The sequence below is a fragment of the Bufo bufo genome, chromosome 7 (assembly GCF_905171765.1).
Source record: "Bufo bufo chromosome 7, aBufBuf1.1, whole genome shotgun sequence".
In the NCBI taxonomy this organism is placed as follows: domain Eukaryota; kingdom Metazoa; phylum Chordata; class Amphibia; order Anura; family Bufonidae; genus Bufo; species Bufo bufo.
In genome coordinates, this window is record NC_053395.1 from 20,391,914 (window position 1) to 20,409,987 (window position 18,074).

The 18,074-nt window shown below is 44.5% G+C and overlaps 1 protein-coding gene across 10 annotated transcripts in view; it reads left to right on the forward strand.

The window, feature by feature from the left end:
• Nucleotides 1–18,074, forward strand: part of LOC121008366 (myosin phosphatase Rho interacting protein) — a 96,096-nt gene that overhangs the window by 31,161 nt on the left and 46,861 nt on the right. For all 10 annotated transcript variants that reach the window (XR_005780567.1, XR_005780566.1, XM_040440856.1 and 7 more), the window contains exon 4: nt 16,384–16,532. Coding sequence is in view for 8 of the 10 variants with exons in the window: in XM_040440856.1 (XP_040296790.1) it covers nt 16,384–16,532 (149 nt within the window). In the remaining 2 variants the exon portion in view is untranslated. The remainder of the gene's footprint in view (nt 1–16,383; nt 16,533–18,074) is intronic.

The following is an 18,074-nucleotide window of genomic DNA, read 5'->3' on the forward strand; positions in this document are numbered from 1 at the left end:
ATAATACTGCTCCTATGTACAAAAATATAACTACTATAATACTGCTCCTATGTACAAGAATATAACTACTATAATACTGCTCCTAAGTACAAGAATATAACTACTATAATACTGCTCCTATGTACAAGAATATAACTACTATAATACTGCCTCCTATGTACAAAAATATAACTACTATAATACTGCTCCTATGTACAAGAATATAACTACTATAATACTGCTCCTAAGTACAAGAATATAACTACTATAATACTGCTCCTATGTACAAGAATATAACTACTATAATACTGCTCCTATGTACAAGAATATAACTACTATAATACTGCTCCTAAGTACAAGAATATAACTACTATAATACTGCTCCTATGTACAAGAATATAACTACTATAATACTGCCTCCTATGTACAAGAATATAACTACTATAATACTGCTCCTGTGTACAAGAATATAACTACTATAATACTGCTCCTATGTACAAGAATGTAACTACTATAATACTGCTCCTATGTACAAGAATATAACTACTATAATACTGCCTCCTGTGTACAAGAATATAACTACTATAATACTGCCTCCTATGTACAAGAATATAACTACTATAATACTGCTCCTGTGTACAAGAATATAACTACTATAATACTGCTCCTATGTACAAGAATGTAACTACTATAATACTGCTCCTATGTACAAGAATGTAACTACTATAATACTGCTCCTATGTACAAGAATATAACTACTATAATACTGCTCCTATGTACAGGAATATAACTACTATAATACTGCTCCTATGTACAGGAATATAACTACTATAATACTGCTCCTATGTACAGGAATATAACTACTATAATACTGCTCCTATGTACAAGTATATAACTACTATAATACTGCTCCTATGTACAAGAATATAACTACTATAATACTGCTTCTATATACAAGAATATAACTACTATAATACAGCCTCCTATGTACAAGAATATAACTACTATAATGCTGCCTCCTATGTACAAGAATATAACTACTATAATACTGCTCCTATGTACAGGAATATAACTACTATAATACTGCCTCCTATGTACAAGAATATAACTACTATAATACTGCTCCTATGTACAGGAATATAACTACTATAATACTGCCTCCTATGTATAAGAATATAACTACTATAATACTGCTCCTATGTACAAGAATATAACTAATATAATACTGCTCCTATGTACAAGAATATAACTACTATAATACTGCTCCTATGTACAAGAATATTACTACTATAATACTGCTCCTATGTACAAGAATATAACTACTATAATACTGCTCCTATGTACAAGAATATAACTACTATAATACTGCTCCTATGTACAAGAATATAACTACTATAATGCTGCCTCCTATGTACAAGAATATAACTACTATAATACTGCTCCTATGTACAAGAATATAACTACTATAATGCTGCCTCCTATGTACAAGAATATAACTACTATAATAATGCCTCCTATGTACAAGAATATAACTACTATAATACTGCCTCCTATGTTCCAGAATATAACTACTATAATACTGCTCCTATGTACAAGAATATAACTACTATAATACTGCTCCCTGTGCAGAAGACTGTGGGTTGAGCAGGCGGCAGATTGGTGACATGTTGTGCTGTGTCTACACATGGCTGGTGCGGGTCCAGGTTTCGTTGACCTCTGGTGGTTGCTTTCTTTGGGTAATTCTCTCTACACCATCTTGGTTTCTGTTCATTAGGAAGTGACAGTCTCTGTCATAAGTTGGGAATGTCTGGCTTCTCTGCTTATCATGGGAGTTTTCTGGAGATAAGCGGCGCTGCCAGAGGACTTTGGACTCTTGGCTTGGTATTTCCTGCTGCCGCAGGGTTCTAGTTCATGCTTATTACTGTCAGGTTTGGACAGTGCCATTTAGAATCTGACGCCCCTGCGTCCTCCGGCCCCTTCTCCTATAACCCCCAGGCCCGTGCATCGTGGGATCATTTGTCTCACTCACTGGGATAACAGTGGTCTCTGCATCTTCAGCTGCTTCCCATGGACTCTGCGTTGTGTCTCCAGGAAGTATGGGGGAGGGGGTCCATCCCCGAATGGTTAAATGAACACACAGACTACATATAAATAGAATAAATGGCGTCGCCCCCAGGATGCTGCTGCATTCATTTCTAGGTCTTCACGCCTGGGCTTTATCACTGTGATGGCCTGTAGGGCGGCACGAGATGACGGAGCGGAACAAAATCTCTGCAGATTTCTATGGACTTGCTGCAGGAATTTTCTGCAGCAAATCCATGAATCTTTGCCTTAAAGGGGATGTGAAAGAATGTGGGTGGGTTTTTTAGCAACTCCTCCCCTTTTAACCGAAGCAGTAAAGGATACCAAGCCTTACCCGGCACCAACTTCTCGCTCCTTCTCCTCCCGGCCTGTGATGCTCTGCTGAGCGCCCCCCCATGTCAGCATCCGGTTTGACATTGCCACAGCCAATGACTGGCCGCGGTGGTGACCGGCACCCCTTACGTCGTGACGAATTGTCACATGACACAAAGGGATCCAGTCTCCACCGTGGCCATTGATTGGCTGTGGCAATGTCAAATCGGATGTTGACATAGAAGGAGCTCAGCAGAGCATTGCAGGCCTGCAGGAGAAAGAGGTAAGTCATCTTTTCTTTACTGGTGTGGACAAGTGTGTGTGTGTGTGGGGCCCCTGCACCCCTCCCCCCCATTCTTGCACAACTCCTTTAACAGCATGTCCAATTTAGGTTTACTCAATGCTGGTTTAATGTGTGTAGTGACTGGAGATCTTTTTTTCTTTTTCTGGTCTGCAGTTAAACAGGAAATAAAGTCTATCTATACTCGCCACTAGGGGGAGCTCAGGAGCTGACTGCATACTGGTTATAGATTGAACGGCAGTAATAAACCAGTATGCTGTACTAAGCTCCCCCTAGTGGTGGCTGCAGGACAGAAGTCACAAGGAGGCTGCACTGGACTATGACTAGTAGGAATGGGAAAGCAGGACAGACTTGCCCTGATGATTTCATTACGGCGAGGACTGTGGCGCTCCAGTATGCCTCTTGGGGCGGAGGTTGGCACATCTCAGTGTTGCCGTGCTGTGACAGGAGATGATTGTATTCGGACTTTCCATTTCACAACCATTTGCCAGTAACGCTCTGGAGCTGCCGTCCTTCTTTTCCGTCAAGTTGGTTATAAATCCTATTCAGCCTTTTCTTGGGTCCGTTCCTTCCTTGGCTGATGGCGGCCATAATAATTCCCAGCCAAGGCCAGCGATTGCATACTGGGCAGGGACCGCTATAGCTGGCAATCTCCATGAACCTGCTCTGCACGCGCACTGAGGGTGTGGAGTACATGGGGGGCTCACTGTTGGGGTCTTTTTTTACACTGGCAGATTTCTACCAGTAACGAGCAAACTGTTCTCACGGGAGATAATCTGACACAGAGCACACGTGCATGCTTGGCTGTGCTAAGGATGCAAGTGTTGGCGGGCTGGAAGGAACATCTGACTCATTCGTGACTAGATCAAGGTTCGGTGGAGTTTAGGGGGGGGTATGAGGAGACCTAACCAGACTGTTCAGCCCCTGTATGTGTCCTGCCCAGCGAGGGGTTAAGTCCTGATGTGGTTCCTTCAGCTCCATCTGGACCTGGTAGCAGAAGCAGCTGTTCCTCGCCTGCGTCTGAGAGTGTGAGACTCCTCTGGTAGCTGCTGTGTGTAATTACAGTGGAAAATCACTCCCCGCAAAGTCCTCTAAAAAAAAAAAAAACGCCTCTTTGAACCACTTCCCGGCCATTCTTGGGCAAATTGCAGCAAGTCCTCCTGTTATGGGCAGGCTCGGCGCTCCGGGTCATGACATCCCAAGTGTTAAACGTGGAATACTGGCCCGCGTAGAAAAGCCTTTCATCTGCCCTCCAGCTTATCGGCTTTCACCGCCCCGTAATGCTGGCGATGCTTCCAGCCCAATCACACTGATAAAAAAGCTTATGAAAAAAATGACGTCGGGCAATTGCTTTGTAGGCAGTTGTCCGGGTTCTGATGAAGCTTCCCTACCCTACTGCTCCTCAGGAAGACTCGCCAATGTTAGGATGCCCATAAATGAGGAGATGTGAAGCCCCAGCTGCTGCACGCTGTGACTCTTTCATGACTTGGTGTGGCCCTTTAATTAAAGGTGTATCCTGTTTACTGAAGGACTTGCCTGCCCTTTAAACCACTGCTATAAAGGAGAGCGGAGTCGCCCTGTGTTCTTCTGGCTTGCACTTTTGGGCGGCCACATTCCCCGTCTTTTCTGTCTCTGCCCAGGCTCCTAGTATCTATTTATTAGTGTGAGGCCTTCAGTGTCCCACCCCGTGGCCCCCCGCTGTCTGTGGGAAGGCTACGTTTGAGGCTTTATTCTCAAGCATTCCTAAATTCGGATATATCCCCCCCACTGGCAACGTGCCTAATTGATCCATTACTTTTTTTTCTTTTTTCCTCTCTCCCCAAGTTGGAACAGGCCGAGGAGTGGACGTCCTCGAGCTCAGTGACATCTAGGGCAGGGCTGTGTGACACCGCCATGTGGAAAGCAAATGGCACAAGTCAGTAGCAGAAGTGGAAATCGGGGTTGGGGGGGGGAAGTAGGTAGTTATATGCAACGTGGCACCTGACGATTTCGGGGACTGTAGAAAGTTAGGTGAGTGTAGTAGTAGTAGCGGCGGTATATGGTAAGTGATGCCACGGTATACATTGCTCATAGGCTCCCATTGTATACTGCCTACACAGAAATCCATACCGCCTCAACGAAGACCTCCGTCAGCTAAAGGCAGCCCCATGATGGCTTCAGACGTATACGCCTGGAGCTGTACTCGACCTATAGATAAATCCAAAATCTACCCCTTCCCCCCCATACAACTCTGGGACTTTTTAGGGGGAAACTGATCCATGAGGTGTAATCAGCCGGACCTGGTCCAGACTTGCTTATTCCCCGAAGAGCTCGCAATCTACACTCGGGGCATTCGGCTTTGATTAGAGGGTAGGGCCGGGCACACTGTGTTACGCAGAAGAGTCGTAGTATCGCAGGGTGGGGGAGCAGCTTCTTGGAATATTCGCAGCAGTGGTAAAGTGAAGCCCCCCACAGACATCTTCACTGACGTGGAATTGCGCAACGCGAGGAATGAGGACGGGAGGATAACACCTGGTTACAGTCAGGAGGCTGCCGGCCGCTGCACAGTCTGTCTACATCTACTGCCATCAGTCACTTCAGGTGACGGTGCAGAATACTCCGTCGGTGGCATCTCCATCTGTGTCTGCCACTGACGAAGTGTTGAGCGTTTTTTGCAGCCTTCTCACCGGGGGCGCTATATCATCATACAGAATCCAGAAATGTCCCGCAGAGAGGATGGGCAGCGCTGACAGGACGGGGTCTGTGCCACTCTGCCCTGGCTCATTCATGGGGTCAGATGAGCTTCTCACTGGCACATTGTCCTCGGTGCTGATACTATATTTACGTGGTATATTTAGGCCACTGTTTTATTATTAGGCCGTGGAAATGAATTCTCTGAGCATCCTGTGATGGTGATTCCCGCGCCAACGTCATTGTGACTGAAGAGAAAGTGCTGCCCCGCCCCCCCCCCCCAACGCCCAGTCATTAATTCACTCGCTGATGCTTTGTTTCATTGTGGATGTTCTGCTTATAACTTAAGGGCTCGAGGGAATAACAGGAAAGGGGGGATTGTGTTCAAGACACTGTGGCCCCTCCAAAAGACGTCTTCTAGAAGTCAGAATACAGCGATGTACGTACAGGCAAACCCTTTTACTATGTTACATCATGTGACTTGTACTCCAGTCACATCCCGAGCTGCAGCCGCAGTTCTGGTTTCTTGTTGGCAGCGTGCAGAGCATTGTGGGAGCACCGAGCTAAAACCGCACTATGGTTCCACGGACGAGCGGCGGTCTATAATAAAAGCTATAGCTGCAAATGAATAACGCAATTTCATCTGCAAAATTATGTCTAGGAAATATACAAATGTTCAGTTTGATTTGAGTCGGAGCTGCTTCGGAGATCTCTGCTTGCTCTCACTGAATGGAAACCTGAAGGACTGCTCAGCTGAGGGCTTGTAGGCAATGCACTCTGGCTGCAGCACAAACCTCTCTTCAGGCCTGGAAGCCAAGCTTTTACCTATATACTGAATAATTTGTGGTCTGATGAGGCTTTCCGTTCACTGACAGCAAGCAGACATTGAAAACTGAGGAAAAGCTACACAATGCATATCAGAAAGCTGCAGGACTTCTCAGGTTTAGCCGGCCGTCCTATCACTCTGTATGGTCTTGATGAAACAGAACGCCTTATAAAGTAAGTGCAGCGCGTGCAGACTTTTACAATCTGTTCCTGTTTATCGGAGGCCCGGCGCACAGCCCGCTTTATGGGCCTAGTAAAAATGAAAGCCGGCATCTCTGTAACCTCTCCCTGCGTTCCGTCATCCACAGTTTATACATTTTACATCGTTACCAGTCCATTATCCAAGCCTTGTGTGCCGACCCTACATCCTCCATATCTCCAGCAGCTTTTCCTCCTGCCCCCACATGCACACTCTGTTCAGCCAAGCATGCAAGTGTTCGCAGGCAGAGACTTATCTACCATTAGAGACCCAACATGCCCAACCCTTCTGCCCCCCATACACTTGAGAATGATCAGGGGTCATTCTGGTTAGATGACAGTATCCACTCTTCATTGGATAGCGGATAACTATGAGGTCAATGGGGGTCTGACCTACGGGACCCCCCACTGACCACCTGTGTCGTCGTGTATGGATGGAGCGGCAGGTCAGGCATGCATATCGCCAGCGATAGCGGAGTGCAGTCCCATAGACTTTGAACGGAGCGGTGCCACGCATGCCCAGCCACTATTCTCCTGATCGTTGGGGGTCCCAGAGGTCGGACCACCGCTGAGCCAACGGTTATCCCCTATCCGGTATTGCTCGCTGGTATACTGATTTAAAGGGAATGTCGACAGTTATCTTCTGCCCTCACTTTTTTAAATCCGAATCTCCGAGTCTCAAATGTTAATGAGCGCACGGCTCTCCCCGCCCACCTGCCTCTGATTGACAGGTTTTTTTTTCCAACTGAATCAACAGCAGGTGGGCGGGGAGAGCCATGAGCTCATGAATATTCAGGACTCCTCATTATGCACTGGAGCTGTTCCGTAGAAGATCTTGTCCAAATGGCTGGTCATTTAAAGAAAGTGCTCCAGCATCTGCCCTTAGTAAAACTGCTGACAGATGCCCTCTAATATGTATGGCCAGCTTTCAAAGATTTTTCCAAGACTTTTTAATATTGATGATTTATCCTCAGGATAGGTCATCAGTATCTGATTGGTGGGGTGTCGCTGATCAGCTGATCCCTAAGCACAGCGCCGTACATTGACCAGTGGCGGTGCTTGGTATTGCGCTCAGCTCTGAGCTAGGCCACGTGACCAATGAATGTGACATTACATAGGGAAAGCTGATCAGCGGGGGGCCTGACTGTCGGACCCCCACCGATCGGATACTGATGACCTATCCTGAGGACAGGTCAACAGTATTAAAGCCTCGGAAAACCCCTTTAAGCTCAGAGGTGATTGCCTAGACTGGAGACATATGTGTAGTAAACCAAACTTTGTTTCCATTTGCTGACCGCAAACAGAGGGCTTGAAACGCAAAGTATATTGCTGACCTTTCCTAGAAGATCCCCTTTGTCAGAATCTGCATTAGTGGTGGGCGCTCTGCGGGCGACGCTGGGTCCTAGCAGAGCAGGAGGTGGTGGTCTGCGCTGTACAGCAGGGAGATTACAGGGCGATGAATGCGGCATTATGCTCAGATCCGGGCTGTGTGATGTGGGAACCTCTCGCACTGAAGGTCAGGGGGATGAAGGCATTGTTCCCGCCTGCATACTTCTCCGCGCACACCGCCCTCTTGCAGCCATGTCGGTGTTGACATCTGCTGGCACAGGTTCATCCTGTTTCAGACCTCTATCACATACCTGCCTTTTACTGATCCAACCAGCGTACGCTGCTCCGCTCACGTGCCGTACACTGGCGCACACTACAACCAAACCAGCCTGATTACCGCGACGGAAATGAAAAGTGGAACTCTGTCGTCAATGTCCATGCGAACCTTTCTGACCGTTCACAGATGTTACACCATCAGGCCAAATTGTTATACGCTTGAAGAAAATGATAAAGATTGGGGCTGAATGAAAGCAAGCAGAGCTCTTGAAAACTGTACAGAAATTATATCCGCTTTTCATTATATAAAAAAAAAAAACAACAACAAATAATACTACTTTGCTGAAATAGTTGTGCCCCTTTAAGTCTGGATGAACTTAGCTGGAGAGTACAGAAAGTATGAATATTTCAGGCGTGAGAAGGGTTAACATGGAGAGGCTTCAGCGTTGACCGGCAATCTTAAATCGAAGTGTTTGGCCCAGGGGCAGCAGAACTCGGTCCAACTGGATGGAGCGTGACCCTGGATGAGTTTGGTGAAGGGCGAGCGAGGCTGCGATTGAGTAAAGTGCGGCGTCTGCCGCGTCAGTCCTCACTCACATAATAGCCTTATAAGGACACAGACGGGCCGCGATGCTGGAGGAATCTGAACTTTTCTGTGTGCTCTCGAAGCAGACAGATTAGTTATTTTGGGTATAAGGTCGTGTTCCAGTTACACCCTCCTTCCCAGGCATTTGTTTTGGGGAAATTTTAGAGAAATTAACTCCTTCCTGACTGCAATGTCTGTCTTCCACACCTGAAACCACATGGATGATGATAAATGAGTGTCCGTCTGGTTCTTGTAGCTCCACTCCATGGAGTCGGACCTCCGGTGACTTTCCTTCTCGTTGAACTCTTGTCGCTGCATCTCAGGGGCTCGTTTCCTACACGACGTCTTCACTTTCCAAAGGAGGAGCGCGTTCATACTTAAGGCTGTCAATGTCAAGAACACAAATCCCCTGCTTCCCATACGATAAATGCTTGCTTTCTTACCAAAGATACACAAATTGAGTTCCAAAAAGTTATTTTTTTTGAAGGGGTTGTCTCACTTCAGCAAATGGCATTTATCACATAAAGTTAAAGGGGTCCTCTCACTTCAGTAAGTGGCATTTATCATGTAGAGGAAGTTAATGCAAGCCACTTACTAATGTATTGTGATTCTCCATATTGCTTCCTTTGCTGGCTGGATTCATTTTTCCATCACAATATACACGGCTGGTTTCCATGGTTACAGACCTCCTTGCAACCCATCACTGGTGGTCGTGCTTGCACACTATAGGAAAAAGCCTCAGCCTCTCTGGTGGCTGGGACCATGGGAGCGCACATAGGCTGGTGCTTTTTCCTATAGTGTGCAAGCACGACCACCACTGATAAATTGCAGGGTGCTCTGTAACCATGGAAACGAGCCGTGTATAATGTGATAGAAAAACGAATCCAGCCAGCAAAGAAAGCCATATGGATAATAACAATACATTAGTAAGTGCCTTGTATTAACTTCCTCTACATGATAAATGCCACTTACTGAAGTGAGAGGATCCCTTTAATACAAGGCACTTACTAATGTATTGTGATTCTCCATATTGCTTCCTTTGCTGGTTAGATTAGTTTTTCCATCCCGTTATACACTGCTGGTATCCAGGGGTTATGACCACGGCTACAGTGCAGATACGAGGTGCCCGGGACAGGAAATGCTGCGCGTGCAAGTCTATGTGCGTTCCCAGCCACCACAGAGGTCGGCGCTTTTCCCTACAGTGTGCAAGCACGACCACCGCTGCTGGATTGCAGGGGCGTCGTAACTCCTCTGAACGAGCAGTGTATAACGTGATGGAAAAATGAATCCTGCCAGCAAAGGGGGCAATATGGAGAATCACAATACATTAGGAAGTGCCTTGTATGAACGTTCTCTACATGATGAATACCATTTCCTGAAGGGACGCAACCCCTTTAAGGAAAGGCTAAAAAATGACAAGTTATTGGATGGAATTCCTATGCTGGTTACATGACGTCAGTGACTGGGGAATGTAGTCATCTTGGGGGACTACAGTGGATAAAAAAAAAACTCATGAAACTAAAGCCAGAATGTGTCAGTCCAGTCATCCGTAGGATGGAGCCCACCAGGAACATGCCAGAAGAAACGTATTGACAAAAAAAAAGAGAGACTCTAACTTTAGCCGTCTTTTACCTTATCGTCCAAAGCTAAATTTAATTTCCATAGCTAATGAGCAGAGAAGACGACCAACCGGGAATCTCCTTGCTGAGCGTGCCTGCATTTCTTACATACCATCTCTCCTGTAGTAGTAGTAGTTGTATTGTATATTTAGGTCACTGATGTTATGACAGTACTATATAGGTCACTGGGCGGTGGCCGGTTACCTGCACACACGATTATCTGTCTCCAGTACAGTAACCCATGCAACTAGGAGAAGTGCACGTTCCATCTTTCGGCCGGGGTTAGAGGAAATGCTTGAGGTTCAGAGAGCTCGTTCCTTGCCTAAGGCATTGCTGGAGTTGTTGGTGAACTCATCCATCATCTCCGCTCCGGTCTTGTAAAGAGGCCTCTTCCCCATAGACTGTATCTGGACGCACTGATTAGCAAGTTCTTCAACCTTCTTACTTTTGAACATCATTTCAGTTTTATAACTCAATACGACTGGCACTGGCACAGTCTCCATGGGCTCAAACGGCAGTAACTATGGGCCAGATTTATCATTACACCGACCTCTTACTCCACTTCTACATATGTCCAAAGTCACTTTTGGCCAAGTCAGATTTATTAATGGTCCTTTTGATACTGTAATAAATGTGTTTTGACGGTAGCAGTTTATCCTTTACAAAAGTCGCACATCTTTATGGAAAAGTCGCATAAGATAAGCATGGTCCTCACTGGAGTGAAATTGCGCAATTTTTTGCGACTTTTTAAATTGTTGCAATAGAACATCTGTCTAGAGATTCATTTACATAAGAAAACACGCCCACTTTCAGAAAACTGGAGAGCATAGCGCAGAGCCAATAAAAGTCGCAAATTTTTGCGCAGTTTTAGCGATTGCGCAAAAATTCGCGACTTTTTTTCGCTCCATTAATTTTGACTTGAGCTAATGATAAATCTGGCCATATGTGTATTGTCCTGTGACTCGGCCTAGAAGAATGTGGTCAGTGAATAGGACCGTAAACCATCTGAGCTCAATGACGGCACCGACCAGCAATCATGACTCAAAACCAAAGAACGCCACTATATGTAATCTGTCAGGACCAAGGCGCGTGTATCTGACACTAGATTATATCACCTCCATAATTGGAGAATATGGTCACACTGCGGTTATCCTTCATCTGTGCTTAATATGATCTATGAGCATTACATGTGCTTGTAAAAGTATGACCTTGGATTACATTATATCTGATGGCAATGTACAGAAGATGATGAATGTAAATATGATAATTGAAGGTAATAACATAACCTAGATCTACTGCACAGAATACTATAAAATACTATAATACTGCTCCTATGTACAAGAATATAACTACTATAATACTGCTCCTATGTACAAGAATATAACTACTATAATACTGCTCCTATGTACAGGAATATAACTACTATAATACTGCTCCTATGTACAAGAATATAACTACTATAATACTGCTCCTATGTACAGGAATATAACTACTATAATACCGCTCCTATGTACAAGAATATAACCACTATAATACTGCTCCTATGTACAAGAATATAACTACTATAATGCTGCCTCCTATGTACAAGAATATAACTACTATAATACTGCTCCTATGTACAAGAATATAACTACTATAATACTGCCTCCTATGTACAAGAATATAACTACTATAATGCTGCTCCTATGTACAAGAATATAACTACTATAATACTGCTCCTATGTACAAGAATATAACTACTATAATACTGCCTCCTATGTACAAGAATATAACTACTATAATACTGCCTCCTATGTACAAGAATATAACTACTATAATACTGCCTCCTATGTACAAGAATATAACTACTATAATACTGCCTCCTATGTACAAGAATATAACCACTATAATACTGCTCCTATGTACAAGAATATAACTACTATAATACTGCCTCCTATGTACAAGAATATAACTACTATAATGCTGCCTCCTATGTACAAGAATATAACCACTATAATACTGCTCCTATGTACAAGAATATAACTACTATAATACCGCTCCTATGTACAAGAATATAACCACTATAATACTGCTCCTATGTACAAGAATATAACTACTATAATACTGCCTCCTATGTACAAGAATATAACTACTATAATGCTGCTCCTATGTACAAGAATATAACTACTATAATACTGCTCCTATGTACAAGAATATAACTACTATAATACTGCCTCCTATGTACAAGAATATAACTACTATAATACTGCCTCCTATGTACAAGAATATAACTACTATAATACTGCCTCCTATGTACAAGAATATAACTACTATAATACTGCCTCCTATGTACAAGAATATAACTACTATAATGCTGCTCCTATGTACAAGAAGATAACTACTATAATACTGCCTCCTATGTACAAGAATATAACTACTATAATACTGCTCCTATGTACAAGAATATAACTACTATAATACTGCTCCTATGTACAAGAATATAACTACTATAATACTGCCTCCCATGTACAGGAATATAACTACTATAATACTGCCTTCTATGTACAAGAATATAACTACTATAATACTGCCTTCTATGTACAAGAATATAACTACTATAATACTGCTCCTATGTACAAGAATATAACTACTATAATACTGCCTCCTATGTACAAGAATATAACTACTATAATACTGCTCCTATGTACAAGAATATAACTTCTATAATACTGCTCCTATGTACAAGAATATAACTACTATAATACTGCCTCCTATGTACAAGAATATAACTTCTATAATACTGCTCCTATGTACAAGAATATAACTACTATAATACTGCCTCCTATGTACAAGAATATAACTACTATAATACTGCTCCTATGTACAAGAATATAACTACTATAATACTGCCTCCTATGTACAAGAATATAACTACTATAATACTGCCTCCTATGTACAGGAATATAACTACTATAATACTGCCTCCTATGTACAAGAATATAACTACTATAATACTGCTCCTATGTACAAGAATATAACTACTATAATACTGCCTCCTATGTACAAGAATATAACTACTATAATACCGCTCCTATGTACAAGAATATAACTACTATTATACTGCTCCTATGTACAAGAATATAACTACTATAATACTGCTCCTATGTACAAGAATATAACTACTATAATACTGCTCCTATGTACAAGAATATAACTACTATAATACTGCTCCTATGTACAAGAATATAACTACTATAATACTGCTCCTATGTATAAGACTATGGTTGGACACTGTATATCTGAAAGAAGCCTCTCCCACATGGACTGATTATATTGTATATGGGGGGGGGGTCTAGATTAGTCCTTTCCCTTTCGGTAGATTCCGGTGGCTGTAGATGGAGATTTTCCTTGCTCAGCCCCAGTGTCAGAGGAGACGCAGTTGGACTGTAGATGGTGACTGGCTTGTGTACTGGTCTCTCACAGTCGGACTGTGTCATGTAACCAGGGATCCCTCTGTGGACTTTCATCTTCTGTTCTCAGAGTCTGGCGAGCTGGATACAATAATGAAAGCTTTATTCGGCGCTGCTCCTCGGCGCCCCCTCCCATCCTGCTGTTTATCCCGCTCCCCCTCCTGCCTCACTTGCTCTGGTGAACCTTGTTGCTCCGTGCAGGACTCCTTTCCAAGTCGGTCTTTGGCGGCTTCTTGGCTGCCGTGTGTGAGGCTGACCAGTGTGGAAATGTTTCCCTCCATATGACCTTTGTGGAAGGAAGTCGGCGATGTGTCATAGAAACCCATGGAGACTGTAGTGATCTATGTAGATGCTTCCATGCATGACCCAGGCCTGTAGCATCTGGTACCATTCACCAAACCTGTCTGTCCAGTTGTTTGTGACTCCTGAGCTGCTGCTTCCCCTGTGTGGCAGAAACTGGTATCTAACCCTGGTGAGACACCCCGTCATATAATGTACAGCGCACTATATGGCGTATATGTCCTGGGCGGCTGCTCCAGGGGTCCTCGTGGAATCTTTTGCTGATCATAAATATTTTCTTTTAGGCATTTCAGTTCCCTCTTTCTGTTCCATTGGCTGAGGATGCGTGTGTTCTGAATAGAAAGAGTCAAACAAGACTCATTTGAGAGCGGCTTTGAACCCTGGAGAAATCCAACATGGCTTACTCTTGTTTCCCTCTTCAATTAATGCACCTCAGTAGACATTAGCTGGTTGGCAGGTACCGCCGCAAATCTATCTGTATGGCCACCTTAAAAGGGGCAGAGCTGAACCGCTGACATGCCCATATTTTCATCCCGGCAGCCCCCCTGATGATGGCATCGGAGCATTTTATGCTTCAATACTCTCCCTCGCCCTGCTTAGGATTGTGCAGGGCAAGGGCTTTTTTATTTACAATAACACACTGCCGGGCAGAGGCTTCCGCCCAGCAGTGTGTTTGGAGAAGTCACCGGCTCTGATGGGCTGGATTTAGCGATGCCCTAGATGTTTTACAGGCTAGAGCAGCGCTAAAGCCCGCCCATCAGTGCCGGTGACGTCACCGGGCTCACTGCTGGGCAGAAGCCTCTGCCTAGCAGCCCTAAGGAGAGCCCAGTACGTGCCCTGTTTGATTCAGCGAAGCACAAAGGGGAGCATCGGAGCATGAAATGCTCTGGAATATGGGCAGCTCTGAACCCGGACAACCCCTTTTAAAGGGCATCTGTCAGCAGTTTTGTACCTATGACACTGGCTGACCTGTTACATGTGCACTTGGCAGCTGAAGTCATCTGTGTTGGTCCCATGTTCATATGTGTCCGCAATGCTGAGAAACATGTTTTAATAAATGCGAATGAGCCTCTAAGAGCAACGGGGACGTTGCAGTTACACCTAGAGGCTCTGCTCTCTCTGCAACTACCGCACCCTTTGCACTCGTAATGCCGTTTGCACATTGAAGTCCTTTGGGTTCTCTATGCCATTCACAGTCATTCGATAGCTGGTGACCTCAAACGATGGTACTAACAATGATGTGCCCACATACAGGCAGTGATCTGCTACATTTAAAGAGCGCCGGTCAACCAAAGGCCCCCTTACACTGCCCCATATATGGGCAGATCATCACTAATGAGCATTTGTACGAAAGCTCATTAGCGATAATTGACCCTTTTAAAGGTTCCACTGATTGCCTGATGGTCTATTAGATCGTTTGTGTGGTCACCTAAATTATCATTTATTTTGTCTAAACAGCCTCTAATGCCGTCAAACAAGGGTTAATGTATAGGAACGAAGGATGGCATTAGCGATCAATCCTCCCAATACTGTGGAGAAGATCGCTGCATGTAAACGTGTCTCCTCCACTGATTGAAGGAACGCTTCCTTCCCAACAGTCGGCGGCTCCATCGAGCAGTGTGAAGGGGCTTCAACCTTAATTCTAGGGAATATTTTTTTCCCGTGTAACAGGACCCATAGGCAAGAGCCACGTGTCCCCTGGCGAAACCTCACGCCACGTAATTGGGTTGACTTAGGCTATCTAAGCTATAGATAACAGTCAGCTCATTGCAGACTCTAAAGGCTTAGCTGTACTTCATGCTGCTGTGAGACATGGTTTAAGGTGCACATTAGATAAAAGCCAGCACACCAGCCTATTTCAACGGCAATATGTATAGTGGTGCCCCCCCCCCCCCCCCAACAGTATGTATCGGGGGGACAATAGATTGGGCATGTTGGAGTTCAAAATAAGCTATGTCCTGGGGTGTCTTCCCCACCACCCATAGTACACAGAACTGGGGGTGCATGTATAAGAGTCGGGAGGAAGGGAGGTGGACGGGCACCTTAACTCATACCGTGGTCAAAATAATCTAATGTCTGCATCCTCAGACTGAAGCCTACCACTGCTAGACTGTGGCCATAGACAACAGATTTTTCCTAAAAAATCTGATGTCTACTGACCAGACACACAGGAACATTGGTTTTATCTCCTCTGTTAGCACAGATCTCCATCTCCAAATAATAATCCAGTAACTATTGGAGGTTAGTACTGGTTCATCCCCTTCATCTGCATCCATTGCCATTGGGGTAGGGTAGACAATGTGATGAGTGCTCTATCCTCTATAGTGGTATATAATGGTTATATTCCCCTTTGTGTGTATGGACAAGGTATGGGATTGTGTTGAGTGAAGTTGTTAAGTGGTCCTCCTCCATTCTGCCAGGTCCATGCCCTGACTATGTCTCTCTGTTTTTGTGCAGCCAACTACTCTACCACAGGGGACCATCAACATGAACCAGTGCACGGACGTCATAGACGGGGAGAGCCGCACTGGACAGAAGTTCTCCTTGTGCATCATGACCCAGGAGGAACATTTTATCAGGGCAGAGAACAAAGAAATAATCAATGGGTGAGTGACAACTGGACATATCATGCACTGTAGAAAGGGATTTCTTAAAGGGCCGTTATAGGGGTTCTCCGGGAATTAAGAACATGACAATACTTAACTATTACTTTATTATAAATATATTCCCAAATACCTTTCATTAGTTATCATGGCTCGTTTTGTCCGGGGAGCAGTCATTAGGGGAAATAAAATGTCCGCCATCCTATTAGTACACACAGAACCTGTCCTAATCACACAAGGGGACAAGTTACTTCAGGGCACTGAGCTAAAGAGCTGCCTCATCCTCCTCTCCGCTCTGCTTGTTAGGGATTATGATCCTGAATACAGCTGATAAGAACTTTAGCTGCATTTCTGTAGGAATGGACATCATGAGGAGACATGAAATACAGAGAGAACAGACAGGATAGACCATGATGATGTGGGGCTGTGGTAATGGAGGCTGCATACAAGAGCTGCTGCTCATTACCACTTCCCCACCTCCTCTGTACTTCATGTCTCCTCATGAACTCCATTCCCACAGAGATTCAGCTGAAGATCATATTAATCTATATTCAGGATCATAATCCCTGACAGGTAGAGCAGAGGGGAGGATGAGGCAGCTCTTAAGCTCAGTGCTCTAAAGTAACTTGTCCTCCTGTGTGATTAGGACAGGTTTTATGTGTACTAATAGGACGGCGGCCATGTGTTCCCCTGATGATTGTTTCCCAGACAAAACGAGTCATTGTAACTAATAAAAGGTATTTGGGAATATATCTATAGTAAAGTAATATTTTATTATTTTCATTTTCTTAATTCACAGAGAACCCCTTTAACCCAAAGGTCTAGCACTTGCTGCAGCATTATATGACAAGTGACTGTATTTGTTGCTGAAGGTTCTTGTCACTGTATTTGGTTGCTTTCCTGCTCACTCCTGACATTGAGGTTCTTTCATGTCTATTTCAGTACTTGGGTATAACTCCAGTGCTCATAGTCTATAAGGGTTGTATGGTTCCTGGATGGAATATAATCTGTCTTCACCAGTCCCCTCTCTAACACTAGAAGCAGTGTGTGCAGGTGTGCTGGGTCTGCTCCAACCTGTGCTTGCCCGCAAGCCTCCTACAATGGGGGCATTGTGTCTCATGCTTTGTTTTTGGGAGACACCCAAAGAGATTATAAACGGCACTGTGATGGCCTGAGCTGCCACAGCCAAAATGCACCTCCCTATCAAGATCCAGAAGCATGCGCCCACCTCTGTATCCCTCACCTGAGCATTGTGCCCGCCTCTTCCCTCACTAAGCATCTTCCTGCCCACATCATACTTTACCCAGCAGATACCTTGCTCTTGGCCCTACGCTGTGTTCCCATCACTCCTGCCCTGTGTGCCCATATTGTGCTGTCTCTCATGGCGTGTGCCCACCTCTTATCTAAACCCGTGGGTAAACTCTCTCCTTCCTTTTCCTGAATTGCGTTTTCAAATATTTCCTCCAAGATGTGCTCAGCTAACCTGTCTCCCCACCTGTGGCCACCTATGTCTCTTTCTAGCTCTATTCTCGCCTTTGTCTCAGC